Source organism: Fringilla coelebs, assembly GCF_963513975.1.
Source record: "Fringilla coelebs genome assembly, chromosome: 3".
Lineage (NCBI taxonomy): Eukaryota > Metazoa > Chordata > Aves > Passeriformes > Fringillidae > Fringilla > Fringilla coelebs.
In genome coordinates this window covers 90352699-90371137 of record NC_140030.1, presented here as the reverse complement: position 1 = coordinate 90371137, position 18439 = coordinate 90352699, and the positions used below count along the sequence as shown (strand labels likewise).

At 36.7% G+C, this 18439-nt stretch overlaps 1 protein-coding gene across 3 annotated transcripts in view; it reads left to right on the top strand.

Moving 5' to 3' along the window:
* Nucleotides 1-18439, top strand: part of LOC311151753 (metastasis-associated protein MTA3) — a 77850-nt gene that overhangs the window by 44593 nt on the left and 14818 nt on the right. For all 3 annotated transcript variants that reach the window (XR_014616028.1, XM_084202387.1, XM_084202386.1), the window contains exons 7-9: nt 2777-2879; nt 12886-12985; nt 17766-17954. Coding sequence is in view for 2 of the 3 variants with exons in the window: in XM_084202387.1 (XP_084058513.1) it covers nt 2777-2879; nt 12886-12985; nt 17766-17954 (392 nt within the window). In the remaining variant the exon portion in view is untranslated. The remainder of the gene's footprint in view (nt 1-2776; nt 2880-12885; nt 12986-17765; nt 17955-18439) is intronic.

The following is an 18439-nucleotide window of genomic DNA, read 5'->3' as shown; positions in this document are numbered from 1 at the left end:
TTTCCAATAAAACTAGTCATCAGGGTTAGGCTGTAATAAAATTATAAGCAGTGACTTGAATAAGTTGGATATACTGGTTTGTTATATCAGTTATTAAAAAAGTTTGCCTTCTCAGTACTTCTCAGAAGCTGTAATTGATATGCTGCTGGTGGTAAGGGAAGGTGACACCTTTAAAACTGAATTTCTCAGATGCCCTGAAAATAGTGAAAGGAAAACTCCCCTATTCCTTTGTGAGCTGGGTTTTGCAATATAACAAATTAATGTTATGACAAGCTTATAATCTGTTCAGTTTGAATGTCTTATGCTTTGGTGTCAAATTCAACAATGTATAAGATAAATGTTGATGTGCTAACAGAGAAATTGCATCTGAAAGTGGTTTGCTAAGTTAAAAATCCTATGGGATGTGGTACAGGCATGATCAGCTAAGGATTGACGGCTCAAGTAAAACACAGAGGGTTGATAATCATTATTTTGAAAGACCTGTTTATCTTATGTGATCCTCCCATACTAACACTTTCAGCACAGGCAAAGGAAGTCACCAAAATACTTACTCCTGAAATGAACCTTTCTAAGGTTTTTACAGCACTGCTTGACTGCCTCCATGGTGTGGTCTGTTTAAGTGACTTTCCTTGTTTAAGTGATTATATCCTGCCATGTAAGTGAAAAATCAGGAATGACGTAGCTGTTTAAAGTACAGCTGTTTAAAGCTGTTTAAAGTACACCTATTCTCTGGAAACCTCTGTCTACCATTGTTGCAGTGATATTTAATGTTGCAATCATTATATATGTTTAAATTATTTTGATATAGATATTCCATTGCTTGTATCCTATTTATGCCTACAAAATGCCTATGCATTAGAAAATGCTGCTTGGCAATATTTGAGATTCACCTTTATCAAGAGTTATAACCCTTTACAGTAGCACTTGTTTAATTTCATCTAATTGAAGTAAGAACTGTAGTATTGCAATTTTTTTATTCTTTTTGCAAACTTGATCCAGAAGACCATGCTTTGTTTGAATACTGGTGCTGTATTTGTGTGATGTTTTCTCTTTATGAGAAGTATAAACTACCTGAGTAATGTTTGATCCCCAGACTATGATGTCCTGAAATGGTTAACTAACATTAAAGGTACTTAAAAACGAAATATTAACAGATTGGAATGAAATGCTCAGAGAATATTTATAAAATGTAGAACATCACCCACAATGCGTCTGTCACAGATGGAAGAAATGAATGTATTGACAGGTGTGCAATCGATAGAATAAGTTTATAGATCTAAAATCCTTTCCAAGATGCCAGAAATTAACAGTTTGTCTTCAGTATTGGATGTGAATTAGCTTGAACAGAAGCTGAAGTCCCATTAGGCAGCCAATGCTTTATTGCCTGTGTATTGGAAAAAGTCATTTACTGTGTTTTTCTGAGAATGTGACTGTGAAATTTGTTCCTGAAACATTAGCCAGACAGCATGGTGCAGTTCTAACTTGTGTGTTTGCTAGGGATAAATATATACCACATTTTAATTTCTTTCCAGAATCAATGTGCTAGAAGTCATCATATATAATGTGATTTCAGAAGAGCCAGTGCTTGGTTTGCAGTCTGCTTCCAGTCTCTTAAGTGTACAGGTTATTTCATGTCTTGTCAAACTGTGCATGTTTAGGCTGGCTGTTTTCATCAAATCATAAGAAATAGCACAGGCTAAAGTGATCTTTTGTGTGATCAGAGAGGGACCTACACAGCCTAGATTTTCAAAGGGAGTGGAATGGCTGGGTCTGACAACAGGCTCTCATTCTTGCAGTAGATTGTAAAAGTCACTGGCAACCAGCTAAACATTAATGGTTTTCACATGTTGGCTTGGGGAAGAACACACTTCTATTCTAACACAGCAGGGAAAGGCAGTGATTCTGACTTGACTGTTATCTCTGGTGGCCACAAATGTGTTGGCTACATCCCACAGGAAAATCTCCTCATACTGGTAGCATAGGTGGTGCTTCCTCCATCAGCCTCTGAAATTTCTTATTTTACAGGAGAGGCTATTGGTGTAGTAGGCATGACAAGATCAAGACTTTCTTATGCATGTGAATCATTGTACCAAATTCACACTTCACTGTTGTTCCATGCAGTACAAATCGTATTCTTGTAACAATGTATATAGGGCAAAATAAATTTTGGAAACCACCCCCACTGTTTCAGCCATGTGCATATACACAAATTGTTTTGTTCACATAAATGAAGTTGGGAGATGATGATGCAGTATATAGTAACTGTCTTGTTTTTAACAATGCAGATAATGTAGTGGCTGAAGAGGTAAAAAATGCTTAAATACAGTAGACAGCATTTTTGCATAATGATTTATTTTTTCGGGGCATAGAATACAAATTGGATAGAATTTAATTGCTAAAGTTGATTAAGTGTAAAATTAAATTTAGTATGGCTTAAGTGCAACAGTAACTTTGATATACTAGACAAGCAATATAAAGAAGCCAATGGTTGGTTACTTAGGGTATGGTTTCAACTTTATAATAACATTTTATTAAGGTTCATTGGTATTTCACCTCCTAAGAATGTCTCCTTAGATTGAAATGCTGATGTTAAGGGAAGATATTTATTTTGGTGATGCTGCATTATGGAATTTAACTGGATAACTGCTGATAATTGTTAATCGTGTGTGTGTTTATGTTTACAAATGTACAATGTCTCTTTTAAACATGGTGCAAGAACTACACAAAGGAAAACATTGTGAGTAATGAGTGTTTTGTCCCATCTACCTTTTGACAGGAGAATTAGATGACAGAGAACAGGCAAAGCTGGAAGTAAAAGTATGGGATCCAGATAGCCCCCTTACTGACCGTCAGATTGACCAGTTTTTAGTTGTAGCACGGTAAGATTAAAATGCTCTCATAAAAAATCCTTTTCCTTTTTCTACTGACTATTTATTCCCCTGTATCGTGTTTGCCATCCTGTTTGCCATTTTGTGAGCCCTTCTCTTTCCCACAGTCAGCTCAAAGAGAAAATCAGACCATGACCCTTTGTATATTTATTGAAGCTACCAGCACAGGAGACAGAAAAAGAAAGTGATTTTTGGAATAATGATACACTCCCTGTATTTCAGGTTAAAGTAGAATTTGATACTTTGAATGTAGATATCAGTTTGCTTTCCCCTCAGAGTAAATTATTTCAGTGCTAATAATAATAATAATACAGTCTTGTGCTTTACAGTACTTGGAATTTCATGGTGTAAAATAGAGGTTAAGAGTAGAAATAAGGAAAATTTTAACAAATTAAATGGGTGCAGAACTTGGCACTTACGCATGTAAGCTGAATAATTATTTTGGATGAATATTGAAATCAAGTTCTGAAGTCATGCATTTCATTAGCAAAAAAAATCAAGTCAGCTAATTTTATAAATTAACATGATTATGCAGATTTATGAAGACAATATCAAAGTGCTTTGAATTAATAAATATCTTTAGAAATTATTTATCTACTTTTAAAAAAACCTTCCAAAATTTCTAGGTTTCTTACTGAAGGACAATTCTACATTCATAGGATACAGCAGGTTTTGCCTTTCCTCTAATTCCTAGTTACAAAGGTACTGTTCTAATGATAGCAGAGAACACAGTTCACATACAGATTTTATCCTGAAAAAAATCCATCTCCTCTATTTTCTGTAACTCTGCTTGCTGAGTATAATCTCAAATTTTTTTAGGCAAATAATCCTTTTGCATGAGTTCTAGGTTTTGGGATTTTTTTTCTCTCTCCCTTTTAAAAATAAATTTCAGGAAGAAAAAAAGAAAAGAAAGTTGCTCTATATTTTCCACCTTATGTGTATAGTGATATGGGACGCTGATTTACTCATTTACAGTTCATGTGCTGATTCACTTGATTTTGTTTTTCCTTACTCTTCCACTTGGAGTGTTGTATCCTTCCTATAAAGTACTAAAACTTTTTTTAACCCGCCCTTGTTGAATTTTCAAGCAAGACAGAAGCGTTTAGGTGTTAACAGGTGTTCAGAAAGTTACAAGGTCTGGTAGATGTTCCATGGAAACCAGGAATCTGAACTACTTTTTCACCAGCAATATAATACCTGGAGATGTATGGCCAGTTTATTATGGTGTGTCCTAAAGAAACACCTGTATGAAGACTGGGAATTTTGGAAGAGTTCATTCATTGCTTTAGAATTCCTCTACTTGCTGTTTCTCAGCCACTCTGGGGAGCTGAAGTAGTATTCTGTAGAGCCAAAAATGTTCCCAGAGGGATGTAGCTGTAAGCAGCCTACAGGGAAGTAACAGAGAATAATTAAATACATAAAGGAGAATATCCTTCTCTTCTCCTGTTTTTTAAGACATTCTTTGCAATGCTGTGCCCGGACCAGGACTGCATTTATTTTAAAGTTAACACATTTCTGTAAAGATGGTTTCTGTCAAAGTGGATCATGGCTGATTAATTGTTACTTTCCAAGGTCTTGGGGTACTTGGATACCACAAGAGTAGTACCTGATGTGTAGTCAGGTATTACTCAGGTGCAGCTTTGTGGATGCTGTTGCACAGAACTCCATTCATCTTTAGAAGCTGCATTTCAACTGACAGAAATGGTTTTCCAAGCTCCTATAATCTTGTATTCACAGGATGCTCTAAGTGGCTTCTGAGACAGATTTTTTTATGAATTTCTGGAGAAAGAGTTCTGTGATGATTTGGTGGCAGCTTTCAATTCAGGGTGTTGTGTGGTTACAGGATTTATACTGGGCCATTATACAGGACTGTTAAAAGCTGCTTGAGAAACAGTGGAGAGCTGGTATTATGATGTGGTGAACAGTGCTTACAGACACCTCTGCTAACTGCCAACCTCAGCCTAACTGTGGCTCACTGGGCATTGGCTGTGCCTGCTGGATTTCCAGTTGGAACAATCTTTCTCTGGTTATGTTTAGTTCTGCAAATTTGAAAATATGACACAAACAATTTTTTCTTAAGTACCTTCCCAGGTGTAGTTTTTGTTAAGTATGTTGTGGGAACTCAGCGCACTTCTCCTGAAGGCCAGAGCTACCGAGAGAACCCTTGAGGAGCTCAGGAGCCTTGAGATGTTGCAAAAAATACCTAGTAGCTCAACTTTGACCCTGCAAGAGATGTTCCACCTATATGTGAGGACATAAGAATCACTAGCGTGTAAAAGATATAGAAATAGAACATTTATAAGCTTAAGCACAGTTTTTAAGATTTAGTACAGAAAGGTTAGAAAAGAACAAGATGGAGGGAGTTAAGCCTGCCACATGGTTCTTCCTCCTTCTTCTTGTCTTCCATTTTCCAGGTGACGTAGGTATTTTTGATAAGTTTATAGTAAAAGTACACTTAGTAATAAAAATTATAAGTATTGGAGACAAAAGATAAATATAGTTTACGTAGACTTTGTTATAAAAAGATGTGACCGCCCTGTAGGCAGTCAGAGTGCCTTTGGCTGCCTTGCTGGTCAGACCCCGGCTAGGCAGAAAGAAAATTTTTGTAGATAAGAAATAATAAACAACCTTGAAGACCGAACCTGAGAGTCCAGCCTTGTTTTTTGGAGCCCGAAAAGCGAGCCCATCTCACCCTTGTCTAAGCAGAGACAAATAACAGCCCGAACCCGGACAGTATGTGTATGCTATTGTGCTTGACATTTTAAAAGTATTTTCAAGTGATCCTTTTTAGATGCTGATTCAAAGGAATTGAGTATTTCTTCTCATTTTTTTTCCAAGTCTGATCTGGTTGAAAGGAGAGTTGCTTTTGTCCTTAAATGCTTTAGCTTTTTCAATCTCACAGGCAGCTTTGTTGTTTTTTCAGAACGTGTTTAAATACTCTTTTTATTTGTGTTGCCCATTTACAAGTATATTTATATTTTTACCTTGGACAGGTAGCTTTCCCCGTCTTACAGGGTTTGTTGACTGCCTCAGGAAGGAGAGGCCTTTTTCTCTAGATCAGTCTGGGCTTCTCACTAACCTCTACTATTTAATTATTTCCTGGGTAGAAAGGAAGAATATGCCTATCCTGTGCAGAAATTAGAGGTAACAGTGCCCAAAAATGGTGGAGATTTGGAAAAAAGTGGAAGGATCCACAAACTTGGCCTCCCCAAGTAGTCTTGCCTGACACACAAATCTTGAAAGTACCTTATTGCTGTTACTGAAGCATAATTTGGGTAAAGACTCTTGCTTGAACTAGCAAAAGCATCTGCTAGGAGAAGCTTGAGGCCTCAGACTAATGTATTCTGGGTTTGAGTTGGCTTTTGGGCAATGTTTGTGCTGTGACAACGAAAAGTCCAACAGCACTTTCTACTGCATTCCAATAAGATACACCTGCACCAACCAGTTTGCCCTCTGTACTGCACATTGGCCATGTTGTGTGTCTGCCAGCTTCAGAGGACAGGAGTTTGAGAAGCTGAAACAGCCACTGAGGTCTGCTCACATCACCAAATAGTTCAGTGTACTAAAAATGGGTTTGTTGAATTGAAGTGTTTGGTGCTGAGGGCCTAGTGTCCCCACTGCACATTTTGAGAAGATTTTTTTTTAGTCATAACTCTAACCAAGTCCTGTGGACTAAATATCTGTGAGTGTGTGGAACTACTCCTGACAGGAACCCAGTTGGTACACTATGACATACTTCTTGTGGTGTTGGCTAAAATGAAGTAGGAGCTGATTTAGATACCCTCTGTTTCCTCCAGTCATCAGTCTCTTATAATTTCTAATATACAAGGAGTACTTAATTTCATTTCATTGCCAGATTTTCTGTTCTTTTTCTAATTCTGTCTCAAGCTGCACAGTGTTAGGAAATAGAAGCGTTCCTATTGTCTATAACGTAATAGTCCTGTCTTTTTTTGGTTTCTCAGAGTAAAAAAAATATCCTTCCCAGTCTCAAATGCAATAGGAGGTATGGACAGATGCTGATAGCTGAAGAAATTACCCCCTTTTTTGTTTTTTTGTTTTTTTTAAATTTTTTTTCTATCTGCTAATTTGGTCTACAATTCATTGCATGATACATTTTTGGTACATTCTGGTTCCATTTATGTGCTTTATGATTCAGTGAAACCATTAAGAATGTACTTCTTTTATTCTGCTTCATCTAACAACATTACCAACATAGTCTTCTGGAAGGAATATATTTCTAAATGAAGCTATTTAACAGACATTATTCCCAACAGCTTATTCCCAACTAAACCAGAGTTTTGAAATCTAATTAAAATAGCCTCGAAGCATTGCATCTCTACCTTAAAATTTTGTACTTCGATTTCTATGACATTAAAATGGCATTACATACCTCTATCTGACATATTTCTCTTCATTTGAATGCCTGCTTATTTTTTGATGTAAAACCATAGAAGAATGGAAAATTACTTGTTAGTCATGTTAAATTAGAGCTTGATCCTTCCTGTGTTGTTCCCACTTTTCCATTTGCTCTAGGACATTGATTATATTCATTTTCTGTTGGCTACTATGTTATAAGTGCTCACAGTATGTTGGTGTACTTGGAGATGCTCTATAATTGTTAATTTATCTTACAGTGGGAAGGGACCACAATGCAGCTTCAGCTGGCAAGGTGTCTTTCATTATACAGAGGAAAATAATGCATTCATTAACTGAGAACCATGAGTAAAAACATTTACAGGTGTGAACAAAAAGTAGTGCTCTGTTCTTGTGAAATAATGCATTGTAGTCAGTGGCAGTAGGCCAGATTCCCAAAGCTCATAAAAGAAAATAAATACATAAAAGATATTGGTTTGCAGTCTTCAGTGTTACAATGCTTCTGGATTCTCTGGAGGTGCTGAGAAGTAAAAGGAATTGAAGTTTATTAAAGAGGTAATTAAATTTAATGGCAGAATTGCAACATAAAATTATGCAGCAAAAATGGTGAAAAATCTTGATGCCAGTGCTGTGCTCACAAAACTGGATGTTTGCTAGCAAGGTGAATTACAGCCTATCTAATGGTAGGCAGATGGTTTGGCAGTAAAAAGGAAAAATATGTTCACATCAAGTTTATCAGGCATATCAAAAATTCTATGTTTCTGCCTATCTGTCATGCCTGGCAAATATATGTTTATTCCTTTGTGAGTTTTGTATTACTGCACTTCTTGACCCAAATTCACTTGAAAAAAATCTAATTCAGACCTGGAGCTGAATTTCTTTTTGTAGTTTTTTTTCATGACCTTTGATCTATTTCAGTATAAAGCATAAATTTCCATAGCAGACTTTTCATAGACCTGCTTTTAGGGGGCTGTACATCTCCTCCTCTGTGACTGTGAAATTGCAGGATGGCATAGAGATGATGCCTTAAATAACATCCTGTGAATTAAACTACTTTTATCTATTGGATTCTGTTTCTGTTGAATGAGAAAGATTTCACATATGTTTCATTTCTATTCATATAGCAATGAAATGTATGGTCGTACCATACATCTATAAATCATGCCATGCTTACTCTAACTTTGTGAGTCTTTCAACACAAGAACAGTGGCAGGTGACTTTTCATGTTTATAATGCCATCTCCTTTTGTGCTGTAAATATCTGAAGTGATAATAATGAAGCATAGCACTGTACAGGTAGTTGCTTAGAAATGCAAAGAAAACACCTTTTATAACAGCATCATTTTACTTTGAATATATTCTGTAGGTCAGACGTTGCAGAACTGAGTAGTAAAAATCTCATGTGTATTTTCAGTTTTAAATAACTCTTTTGTTGCTTGCATGTGTCTTCACTGAAGATGGGTTTTTTTTTTCTTCTTTCCAATACTTTAAGTATCACAATATTCTCTTAAAGAGCACTCAGATATGAATTTGTTGGTTTTTAAGTTCAGAGCCGTCTAAGATGTCATTTTTTTAGGACTGTTTCCAATTTAGTATGAAAAGGAACAGTGGAGTAAAGATGAGGAATACAAAAGATTTCCTTTCTCTATATGTAGAAAACCACCAAAGGTCACTTAATTTTTTTCCTCAAAAATATTAGCTCAGAGGTGAGGCATAGGTCTCACTGAATAGTTTGCAAGGATCTGTGGAGAATTGTGGATTTGCAGATTTCTGTATGCACAGATGTGGCTCACTTGCAACAGCTTTGTCCAGAGTACACCCACTACTTGTGAAACAGACAAGCAGTGTTAAAAAGTGGACAGTTTGGAAATAAACATCCTCAGATTGAGAAGGATGTATGTCTCGGCTGGATTTTCAAGAATACAAGGTAGAAGGAAATTGAGAGTTACTTGCCTGCATCCAGAACTTTCTGGATCTGATTTCATGCTGGACAACTGTTGCTATTGGAAGAAGCAGAGGGTTTTTTATCCTGATGTAGAATTGCAGTGGTTCCAGATTTTCTTTGGTAAATAATAACCCTTTTCAGAAACAGTTACTGATGAGCCACCACATCTTTGGAAGCTTGTTAGGACAGTGTCTTATGTTTGCTGCTTCTTAATTTCTTTGACAACTACTATTTAATCTTATGCAAAAATTTGAACAAATTCCTTTAAAGTCTTAGACTTGAGCTACAAGTAATTTGGAGCAATGTATTTTCTGTGTTCAAAATCTAATCTGAAAATTTGCCTAAATGTAGGGCACACAGGATAGCAACTGCAGCGATCTCTCAAGTGTTTTGGACATAGACCTTGTTGAGTTTTGCTGATTTTGTGGATTTATTCTAAAATCTCAGATCGTGGCACTAGACTATATCCATTTGTTTTGCTTGTATGGTTGTCATCTGCAATCTGTTATAAATCTTCTCGGTTCTTTTCTTTAAGATAATTAAGCCATGGAAAACCTAATTAAAGTAACACTGGATCATTTAACCCCTTAAAGCTCTTACAGCTGCTTGCTGATGCAGGCTGTGCAGAGAGGGATCTCCCTGCTGATTATACCAATTGTTTGTCTTGTCTATCTCTCTGCCACCTGTGTAAATCACTGTCTGTGTGACTTTTGGCTTTAGCTTAATTTGGAAAATGTGGGGAGTGTTGGTTTCTGTTTGAAGTTCGAGTATTTTAATTACACATTGAATAATTCATAAGTAGCTTGCTGAGCACAGTTTTTTGGGTTGTCAGTTTATTATTGTTATTATTGAATTAAATATAATTTCAGTTAACTATTTACAATTATTCTTTGAATTGTTCAAGCTTAACAAGGTATTAATATTGAAAGTTTGTTGAGAAAAGTGAGTGGTTAGGGTGTGACTATTTAGCTTGTATTGACTTAATACTGAGTTTTATTTTAGATGAAGACAATACTGTGTCTTCTGGAAATGGCATTGTCTAGTTATTTTGTTCCTTTTCTAAAACAATTGAATGGAGGAATTAAAAAAAATCATGCAAGGAAAAGTGTCAAATGTAGATTTTGATCTTTGCATCAATATATACCTCATATCTGTATTTTTAATTGAAAAACAAAAAATAAGGTATTTTAGTGATTTCTAAAATTAATATTGAATTTGGATGTGAATTGCATCACTAGATTATATAAAACACTGTATATATCACTATTTAGTTTTGAACCTAGTTACTATTTAACAGCCAATTGCTCTAGAATTTCTACACTTAGTTGGCAATTCACTGTTTTTCACAAGTTTCTGTGGAAAGGAGAACTAGAAGTTAGTTTGATTTCAAGACAGCCACAGACATGCACACACCTCACACCTTCAGACCCCCCAGTTTGTGTCCTGTACCATCCCCACTCCCTGTCACTACTGACACCCCAAATGGTGCACTGCCTGCATTTTTTAATGTAGTATTTATTTGTTTTGTTCTTATTATTATTATCATATTTGTTCTGTTATGTTTGATGCTGTATTTATTATTTTAGTCTATTGTTTTCATTATTTTATCTTGTCTTTGTGTGTTTTATTTATTATTAATTTGTTTTGCACTCACATACTCCAAAATCCCACACAGCATTCTTCTGACAATTGCAGTCTTCTACTCAGTGCAGCACTGGAAGCAATGTCCACTGATGCACCAGTTCTTACCTCTCTATCACTTATTCAGAATTATTATTATTAATAATAATAATATAAGTATATTATTATTTATATTGTCTCTTAATTTTGACTTTACATTCTGAGCAACAAACTAATATTGGTCTCTGAAGTCAGCCAGAGAGTGACTGTGACATTTTTTGTAGTGTTCATAGCATACTCAGACTTATTTTCTTTTGACCATATTTCTAAAATTAATTATGCAAAAGGAAGATAAGCTAGCAGGTAGCAGAAGAAGGGAAATGCAGTCATGCCACATTCACTGGTTTGAGCTGTAGGGACAGAAGGATCACAGGAAAGACTGCTTAGCTACAGCCCTTATCAATGCCAGCATGTTGAAAGGGGCTGACAGACTATTAGGAAATGTGTTCATAATAGAGCCTTATTCTTGGGAGTGATTTGTCCACAAATACTGTTTTATGTACTGCCAAACTTTGAGGGAAGAAAAAAAAAAGAAAGTAGAATATGTGTGTGTGTTCTTGTCTCATATTTGCCATCTCCACAAAGAGGGAGCAAAGGTTGTGGAAACACATTTGAATTTATTTATTTCACTGCCTTATTTATTTCACTGCCTTTAGAAAAGCAGTTAATATCAGGGTCTGAATCACTGCTGTTAAATCTTAACTTGTCAGACTGTGGCAGCAAGTACTGAAACATGCATTCACTAATAAATTTTTTGAGATTCAAGATAAAATTGCGGTAACGTACTTTACTGTCTGTTTCTCCATGATCATTTATAACTTCAGTGAGTTAAAGTCTTGGTGCACATTGCTTTACTGTTGAATATCAGATTTATAGGATACAACAAAGTGTGTTTATTTGTCAGTGACACTCACCATTGGTACAATTCTGCACTTGTAAGTGTGTGGGGCATAATTGCTGAGTGAGGCTTGAGTCCCTACGCCAGAGGATTGCCCTGTGTTACATCTGCAGCTGGGTCTTTGCATTTGGAAGGGCTTATGTCATAACTGCAATAAATAGTTTTTTTCTGAATGCACCTCAAGAGGCATTATACAAATCCAGGTACTGGAGAAACTTCTGATCTGTTTATTGATAAAATTTTGTGCTACTGCATCTTTGCTCATTTCCTGTATGATAGGCTGGGCCCAGTCAAATTCTCTACGCACTTTTTCCTTCACTGTGCATGATACATAGATTTACTTCCAGGAAACGTTTACCACTCTCCAAGAAATGTTTACAGTTTAGAACAGCCTAAATATAATAGATGCCATATGCAATTCATCAACCAAAGTGGAAAAGAAAGTAAAGTTTTGGAAAAAATATTTCCATTTCAATAATAGAATGCTTTAATTAAGTAGGTTGAGAGATCCATTTATTTCATTATTGCTTGAAGCCTTTGACACTACCAGGAATTTTCGGGGTACCTTAGATGAAGCTAATATGCTTTTTTTGGCTCACTGGCATGAAAAATAGAAGATGGGAGTAGAAGACATGTACTACTGAAGTGAATCAAATGTTTTTAATTTCCTCACAGGGACATGGTGAACCCTCTCTTTAATCTGAATTATAATTTTAAAGCATGGTTATAGCATTGGAATTTTAGAAATAATAGTCCTGACTGTAAACCTTAAACTATGGAGAACCTTTGACTTCATAATCAATTGAAAATTCTATACATTAAGAGGTTGGTACATGAGAATTCTCTGAGTGTCTTTTATTTCTCAGCTGCTGTTCTTATATGTATGTCGTTACTTTTGGGGGCAGAAGGTCAGAGTTTTGGCTTCAGTGTTTAGTGATTTGTCTTTATCAAGTTGTTCTTTGTTAGCAGAGATCTAAAAACTTAACAGTAACACTATGTGACTTCCATGTGGGAAAGGACATTTTATAGCTATGGCACAGTCTGATACTTGAGATGCCATCTTTCTGTGTATTTACTGTTGCTCCCGCTCCTCTGTTGCAGTGCGGTTGGCACGTTTGCTCGAGCCTTGGACTGCAGCAGTTCTGTCAGGCAACCCAGTTTACACATGAGTGCAGCTGCTGCTTCCCGAGACATCACACTGGTAGGTGGCTTCTTAAACATCCTACAACTTGTATATCCATGAATTCAGCTCTATCTGGTATGCCAAAGTCCCCATTTTGCACCTGTTGTCTTTAGATACCTGCAAGCAAGATGTGTGTGTGTATGTCTGTGTTAGAAAATCCTGTGGGTTTTCTTTAAGCTTCTCAGTGCTGCCCTTCTAATCACACTGTGCAACACTTGGCTTTACTTGTGGATCACCCACAGCTGTGGACACCCACAGCAGAATGGATAATACACATTGTATAGGGATTCATTTGGGGCAAGGTCATTTATGCGGTAATCAAGCTGACTGAAAATTGTGTGGATAATGCTTTGTACTTACTGGATGTATATGTCATCATATTTTCTAAAGGATCAGCAATCTGACTTTGTAAGCATATTTTTTAAGAACATTTCAATTAGCATATTTCTACTATGTTTCCTTAGTATGCTGTTCACTGTTAATGTAAGCACCTGCATCTTTTAGAGAAAGTGAAAAATATATTGATTGCAGGTTTGTTTCTCATACTAGCTGAGTTGAGAAGGTGTGCTGCAGTAAATAAAGTATGTCAGGAGCACTATGTGAGACCAAAAATATTACTGTTTCAGTGAATCAAGTTTGACTTAGATTTCCAAAGAAATCAACTGTTGTTTTATTATTTTAGGCTTTTTGTACCTAAACGCCATCACATAGTTTAGGCAAAAGAAGACCTGCAATTTACCAGATACTAGAGTATTAGAATTAGAGGAAACTCAATAAAACTAACAGATTAGTTCAAAATAGCTAAGGCACTGCCTTATAAAGGGAATAGAGAGCCCCTAAAATTCAGTTGCACAAAATTTTGTGGGAATGGGCAGTTACCAGCAGGTTAAAAAAGGGTTAGAAAAATTATGTAGCCATATAGGCCTACATAAATTCTCAAAATTCTCAAAATGAATTCTCCTTTCCATAAATGAGGAGAATAGGGAAAGGTGTACCTTCTAAATGTCCTCATTCTGAAGCTTTGTAGAAGCTGGTCAATGAAATGGGAATTGACTTCACACTGTAATTAGACTTACCTGAATATTTTAGCTAATATTCCTTGGTGCTACTGTAAGAGACTCAGTGCTTAGTTAAATGAGTGATTGGTCTGATTGAGTGGGACAATTCTTGTATTTCAGATAAAATAACTTTTTATTATAATGAGAAAAATTTTGGGTTGTAATGTTTTCAGTAATGCTCAAAATAAATTTTCTGTTTCACAGTTGCTAATATGACTTTTACCAGCACAATTCTGCTCACATTAAATACTTAATTTTGTTCATCAAAATAGTTCTTAACATTTTTCATTTTGTTAATATTTTGTTGGATTAAGAATTTCTAATAAATTTTACACATTGCATATCCCTTCTTTATTTGCATCCTGTATTCAGTATTTAATAGAGTGGATTTATCCTTATGGCAATTTCTCATTTGAAAGTACATGTGCAATGCTGCTAATAAAGGGGTACTTTGTTTGAGTGCCATGTTAATGTTTCTCCATTGCAAATGATCCATTAAGTTCCATTACACGTAATGAAAGGCATATCTTATAATGAGGCATCAAAGGAGCCACCCTAGGCTTAATTATTGTGTCTGTCTCTTCTCATTTTCCTACCCCCTCAGCTTTTTAAAACCCGACATTTTTAGCTTTTTGGCAACGTACTTCCTTCTAAATTAAGAAAAGACATATTTGTCATTATAATAGTTACTTTTTCAGATGTTTCCATGTTAATTGGGAGCGTATTTTCAGCAGCAGTTAAAGTTAGTAGAGACATTTGCAGAACTTGTGGTGCATCTCATTTATACTTTGCATATAGGTGCATAACACTAAGAAAATTATGCCATCTATCTTGTTAATGCAAGGCAGATAACCCTTGCACCTGGGGTGATATTAATGGGATTTCTGTATGCCACACCTGTGGCTTTCCAGTGTTCCTAATTAAGTTTTAATCCTATTTAGTTTTAATCAGAGATAACTGTAAACAGACTGATATTAAAAAATAAAAAAACCAAACCTGGATGATGAACATAGATAAGTTCAGAGCTGATATACACATTTCTTGCAGATGAATAACAACTGAGAGGCCACTTTCAGGCTCCTTTATTTTGAAAACATAGGGGAGGTAATGAGACACGATAGGAAACCCCCTGGTTTTAGAAAACTCTACAGAAGACATGAAACAATGTGTGGTTACCTTCTTAGAGGATAAGGTGAGAAGGTGCTTCTCTTACAATGGTAAAGAATTGTGAGACTAAACTAAAACTTGCATTTCTAGCCTTCTCAAAGGCAGTGTTTTATTTCATAATGAAAATTGATCTCTAAGAAGAGAAAGAGACTTGGAAGACCTTCTGTTTCATATTCCTAAATACTTTATAGTGCACATACTGACCATGAAAGCCATTTAATGCAAAGCAGGCTGATGGCATCACCTGCTCCTTGTGCTGGGTTTGTTCAGAAGAGCTTAAGTGACCTTACTGTAGGGACCTAAATCTGATATTGGATGTCTCTTGAAAATAAAAAGTATGAGCAGACTTTGCATTTTGGATAGTGTCTTTTTAATGATTTTTATTAGACTTCCGTATATGTGGCACCTAAGGTAAACATACTTAAAGTATGATTGAATTGGAGAATCCACACTCAGTTTCCAGTTTGAGTGCTTTGTTGGAGGCAGCTCACTCTGGAATGGCAGCTGCTTTGGGCGCTGTGTTGTGTGGCTGGCTGCAGGATTCCCTCTCATGCCCTTTCTTCCAGCTCCATGCAGCCCTTCCTTAGCTTTTGGTGGAAAGTTTCTTCCTCTGCCTGCTTATATTCGGACTTGAAGTTGCCTCTTGGCTGCATGGCTAACACTTTTCCTCTGATGTGCCCCCGTGGCTGTGCTGGACAGCATGCTCTGGGCAAGAGTTCTCTGGGAAGGGTGGCTCTTTCTCTGTCCTTCAGGCTTCTGTTTGGGAGAGGCAATGCCAGGTCTCCCAGCCTCCTGCTTCTTTAGGTGAAATAGATAAAAACAAGATATTCCTGGACTTTTTCTCTCAGCCTGTACTAATGCCTTCAGGCTTCTCATGCTTTTGCCACCACAATTTGCATTGCAGTTTGGAAATTTGATGCAGGTCAGGGCTGACAAGCCTGTAGAAGGCAGAGTTGTTATCCAAGAACTTGTCAGTGGTCTTCTGTCACAGGACAGCTCAGCAAACGCAACACTTATCCGCAGAGTTCAGTATAAATCTTTCCTTTAGTAATATCAAAAAGAGCATTCTGGAGTCAGATGAAAAATGTACATAAAGCAAGAGCAAGATTCTGATGTATTAACTTCTGTTGTCATTTTTATGAAAGTTGGTATCAGTGAATAGATCTGGATTCAGCAGCTGCTTGGAAAACACCATGTGTGTATTGCTGTTCTATGAGGGCTGCAATTTAAACAAAGATTTAAACCTCAGTAGCACATCTACTATAAGAGATCAATCTTTAGACCTGGCTTACTCATTGCCTGAATGGTAAACAATAAATCAGTGATTTCAATGTACATTCTCTAATATGAAGCTGATGGATTTTAGGCATTATGTTACATACTTTCCTATTAGAATATTTGATTTTAACAATGGCTTTTCTCCAGGCTGGTGAATTTGATTGAACCATAAATAAAATGATGTGTGGCAGGATAATAGTGACATTGCTTCTTGCAGACAAAACAGTTCCAGAATCTCATGCTTGATAGCACTCAAAGGCTTATAGTGAGCATTGGAGAAAGACAATAATCATTGATAGAAGATGGCAAAAAACAAGAAAAATCCATTATTTGCACTGGATTTATATGCAGAAGCTCAGCTGGAATTGCTGTAGTGGCACATAATGCAGTGCTCCTTCCTTGCAAGGTTTTCTCATAGCTGGGTTTGTGGCCTTGTGAGAGTTTGCATGCTACATGTGGAGCTCAGCACTGTGGTGAGACACATTGGGAGGGGACTGATAGAGAGTCACAGACATTATCACACTTATAGCTCTGATACCTCCTTCAGCACAGCCAGTTGGATTGTGCTGATGGGGTCTTTTGGGACCCTGAGTCAGAAATGCTTCTTGTGTGCTGCTCATTTTCCCCACAGGCAGATTTGTTTACTTTTTATATTCCCCATCATTGATTAGCAATGGGAGCATTCAGTGTTACCTACAGTGGGAAGATTGTTCTAATTTGTTTGTTTTCTGTTTTTCCCTTTTATAACAGAAAGGAAATCAACCAAAGAAATCTTATTTACCGGTCTGTGATAACAGTGTTTAGCAAGGGACAAAATCTTGCTGCTCTTGCAGCATGGTGATAATGAAAACAATAAATGTCTTCCTTCTCCAGCAATGAGAATATTGAGCTCAGAGATGTCTGAGCAGCTGTTTAGTTATTATTTAGAGCTTCTGTTAATTGAAAATGGCCCCACAGTCAATACATGCCACTGTCTTTATTGGGTTTCTTGGAACCAATTTCTGCCAACAAGAGATTCTTTAGAAATGTTTGCTAGTAATTCTCAGGAACTAATAAACTAATGTCATTTTTGGTAAACATTTTATCGAGGTATTTCCTTTCCCAGATGAAGTAATAAACCATTTATTTTCCTCATATTCCACAGCAGAAAAAGACGATATCAAGATAGATTCTAAATTTAGCATTAATTGAGGCTCCTTGCTTGGTTTATCGAGAGTAATGCATTGAATTTGCATTAACTGAGACGGACTAGTGTCTATTTAAACACGTCTTTATCGTCTCCTTGTCCCTGCCAGTTTCACGCGATGGACACACTGCACAAACACAACTATGATCTGAGCAGTGCCATCGGCGTCCTGGTGCCGCTGGGGGGGCCTGTCCTGTGCAGAGATGAAATGGAGGAGTGGTCAGCATCAGAAGCTAGCTTATTTGAAGAGGCTTTGGAAAAGTATGGCAAGGACTTCAATGACATTCGACAAGACTTTGTAAGTATGAAAGCGGCGCCCTTTCCTGTAGCTGTGTTTTGCCGTGGTTGAGCATAGCTGCTTTCTGTAGGTTTGGGAGGTTTAGCTAGGGGAGAAATCTGTGTAGCTGATACATGTGATTAACATATCTATACATTTTATCTGGCTGAAAGTCAATATGCTTTCTTGTTCAAAGGTGTTGTTTGGAAAGACGGTGACAGAAGACCATCTTTTTAGTGGTTTAATATCAGGTAGGATGTCTCACGCTGAGACACTCCAATAAGGATTTTTGCAAGGATCTTACAAGCATCTGAAAAAGGTCCAGGAACTTTGCAGAGTGTTTCCACAATTTCCAGTGAAATTCATTAGCAGCTACATGGCTGACTCCCCTGGGTGTTTTTAGAAAGCTGGGGTTTCCTACTATGATTAGCAGAGAGAAATTTGTATTCAGATAGGTTTTAAAATGTACCACAGGGAGTTATTTTGACATATTAGATGTTTTGGCA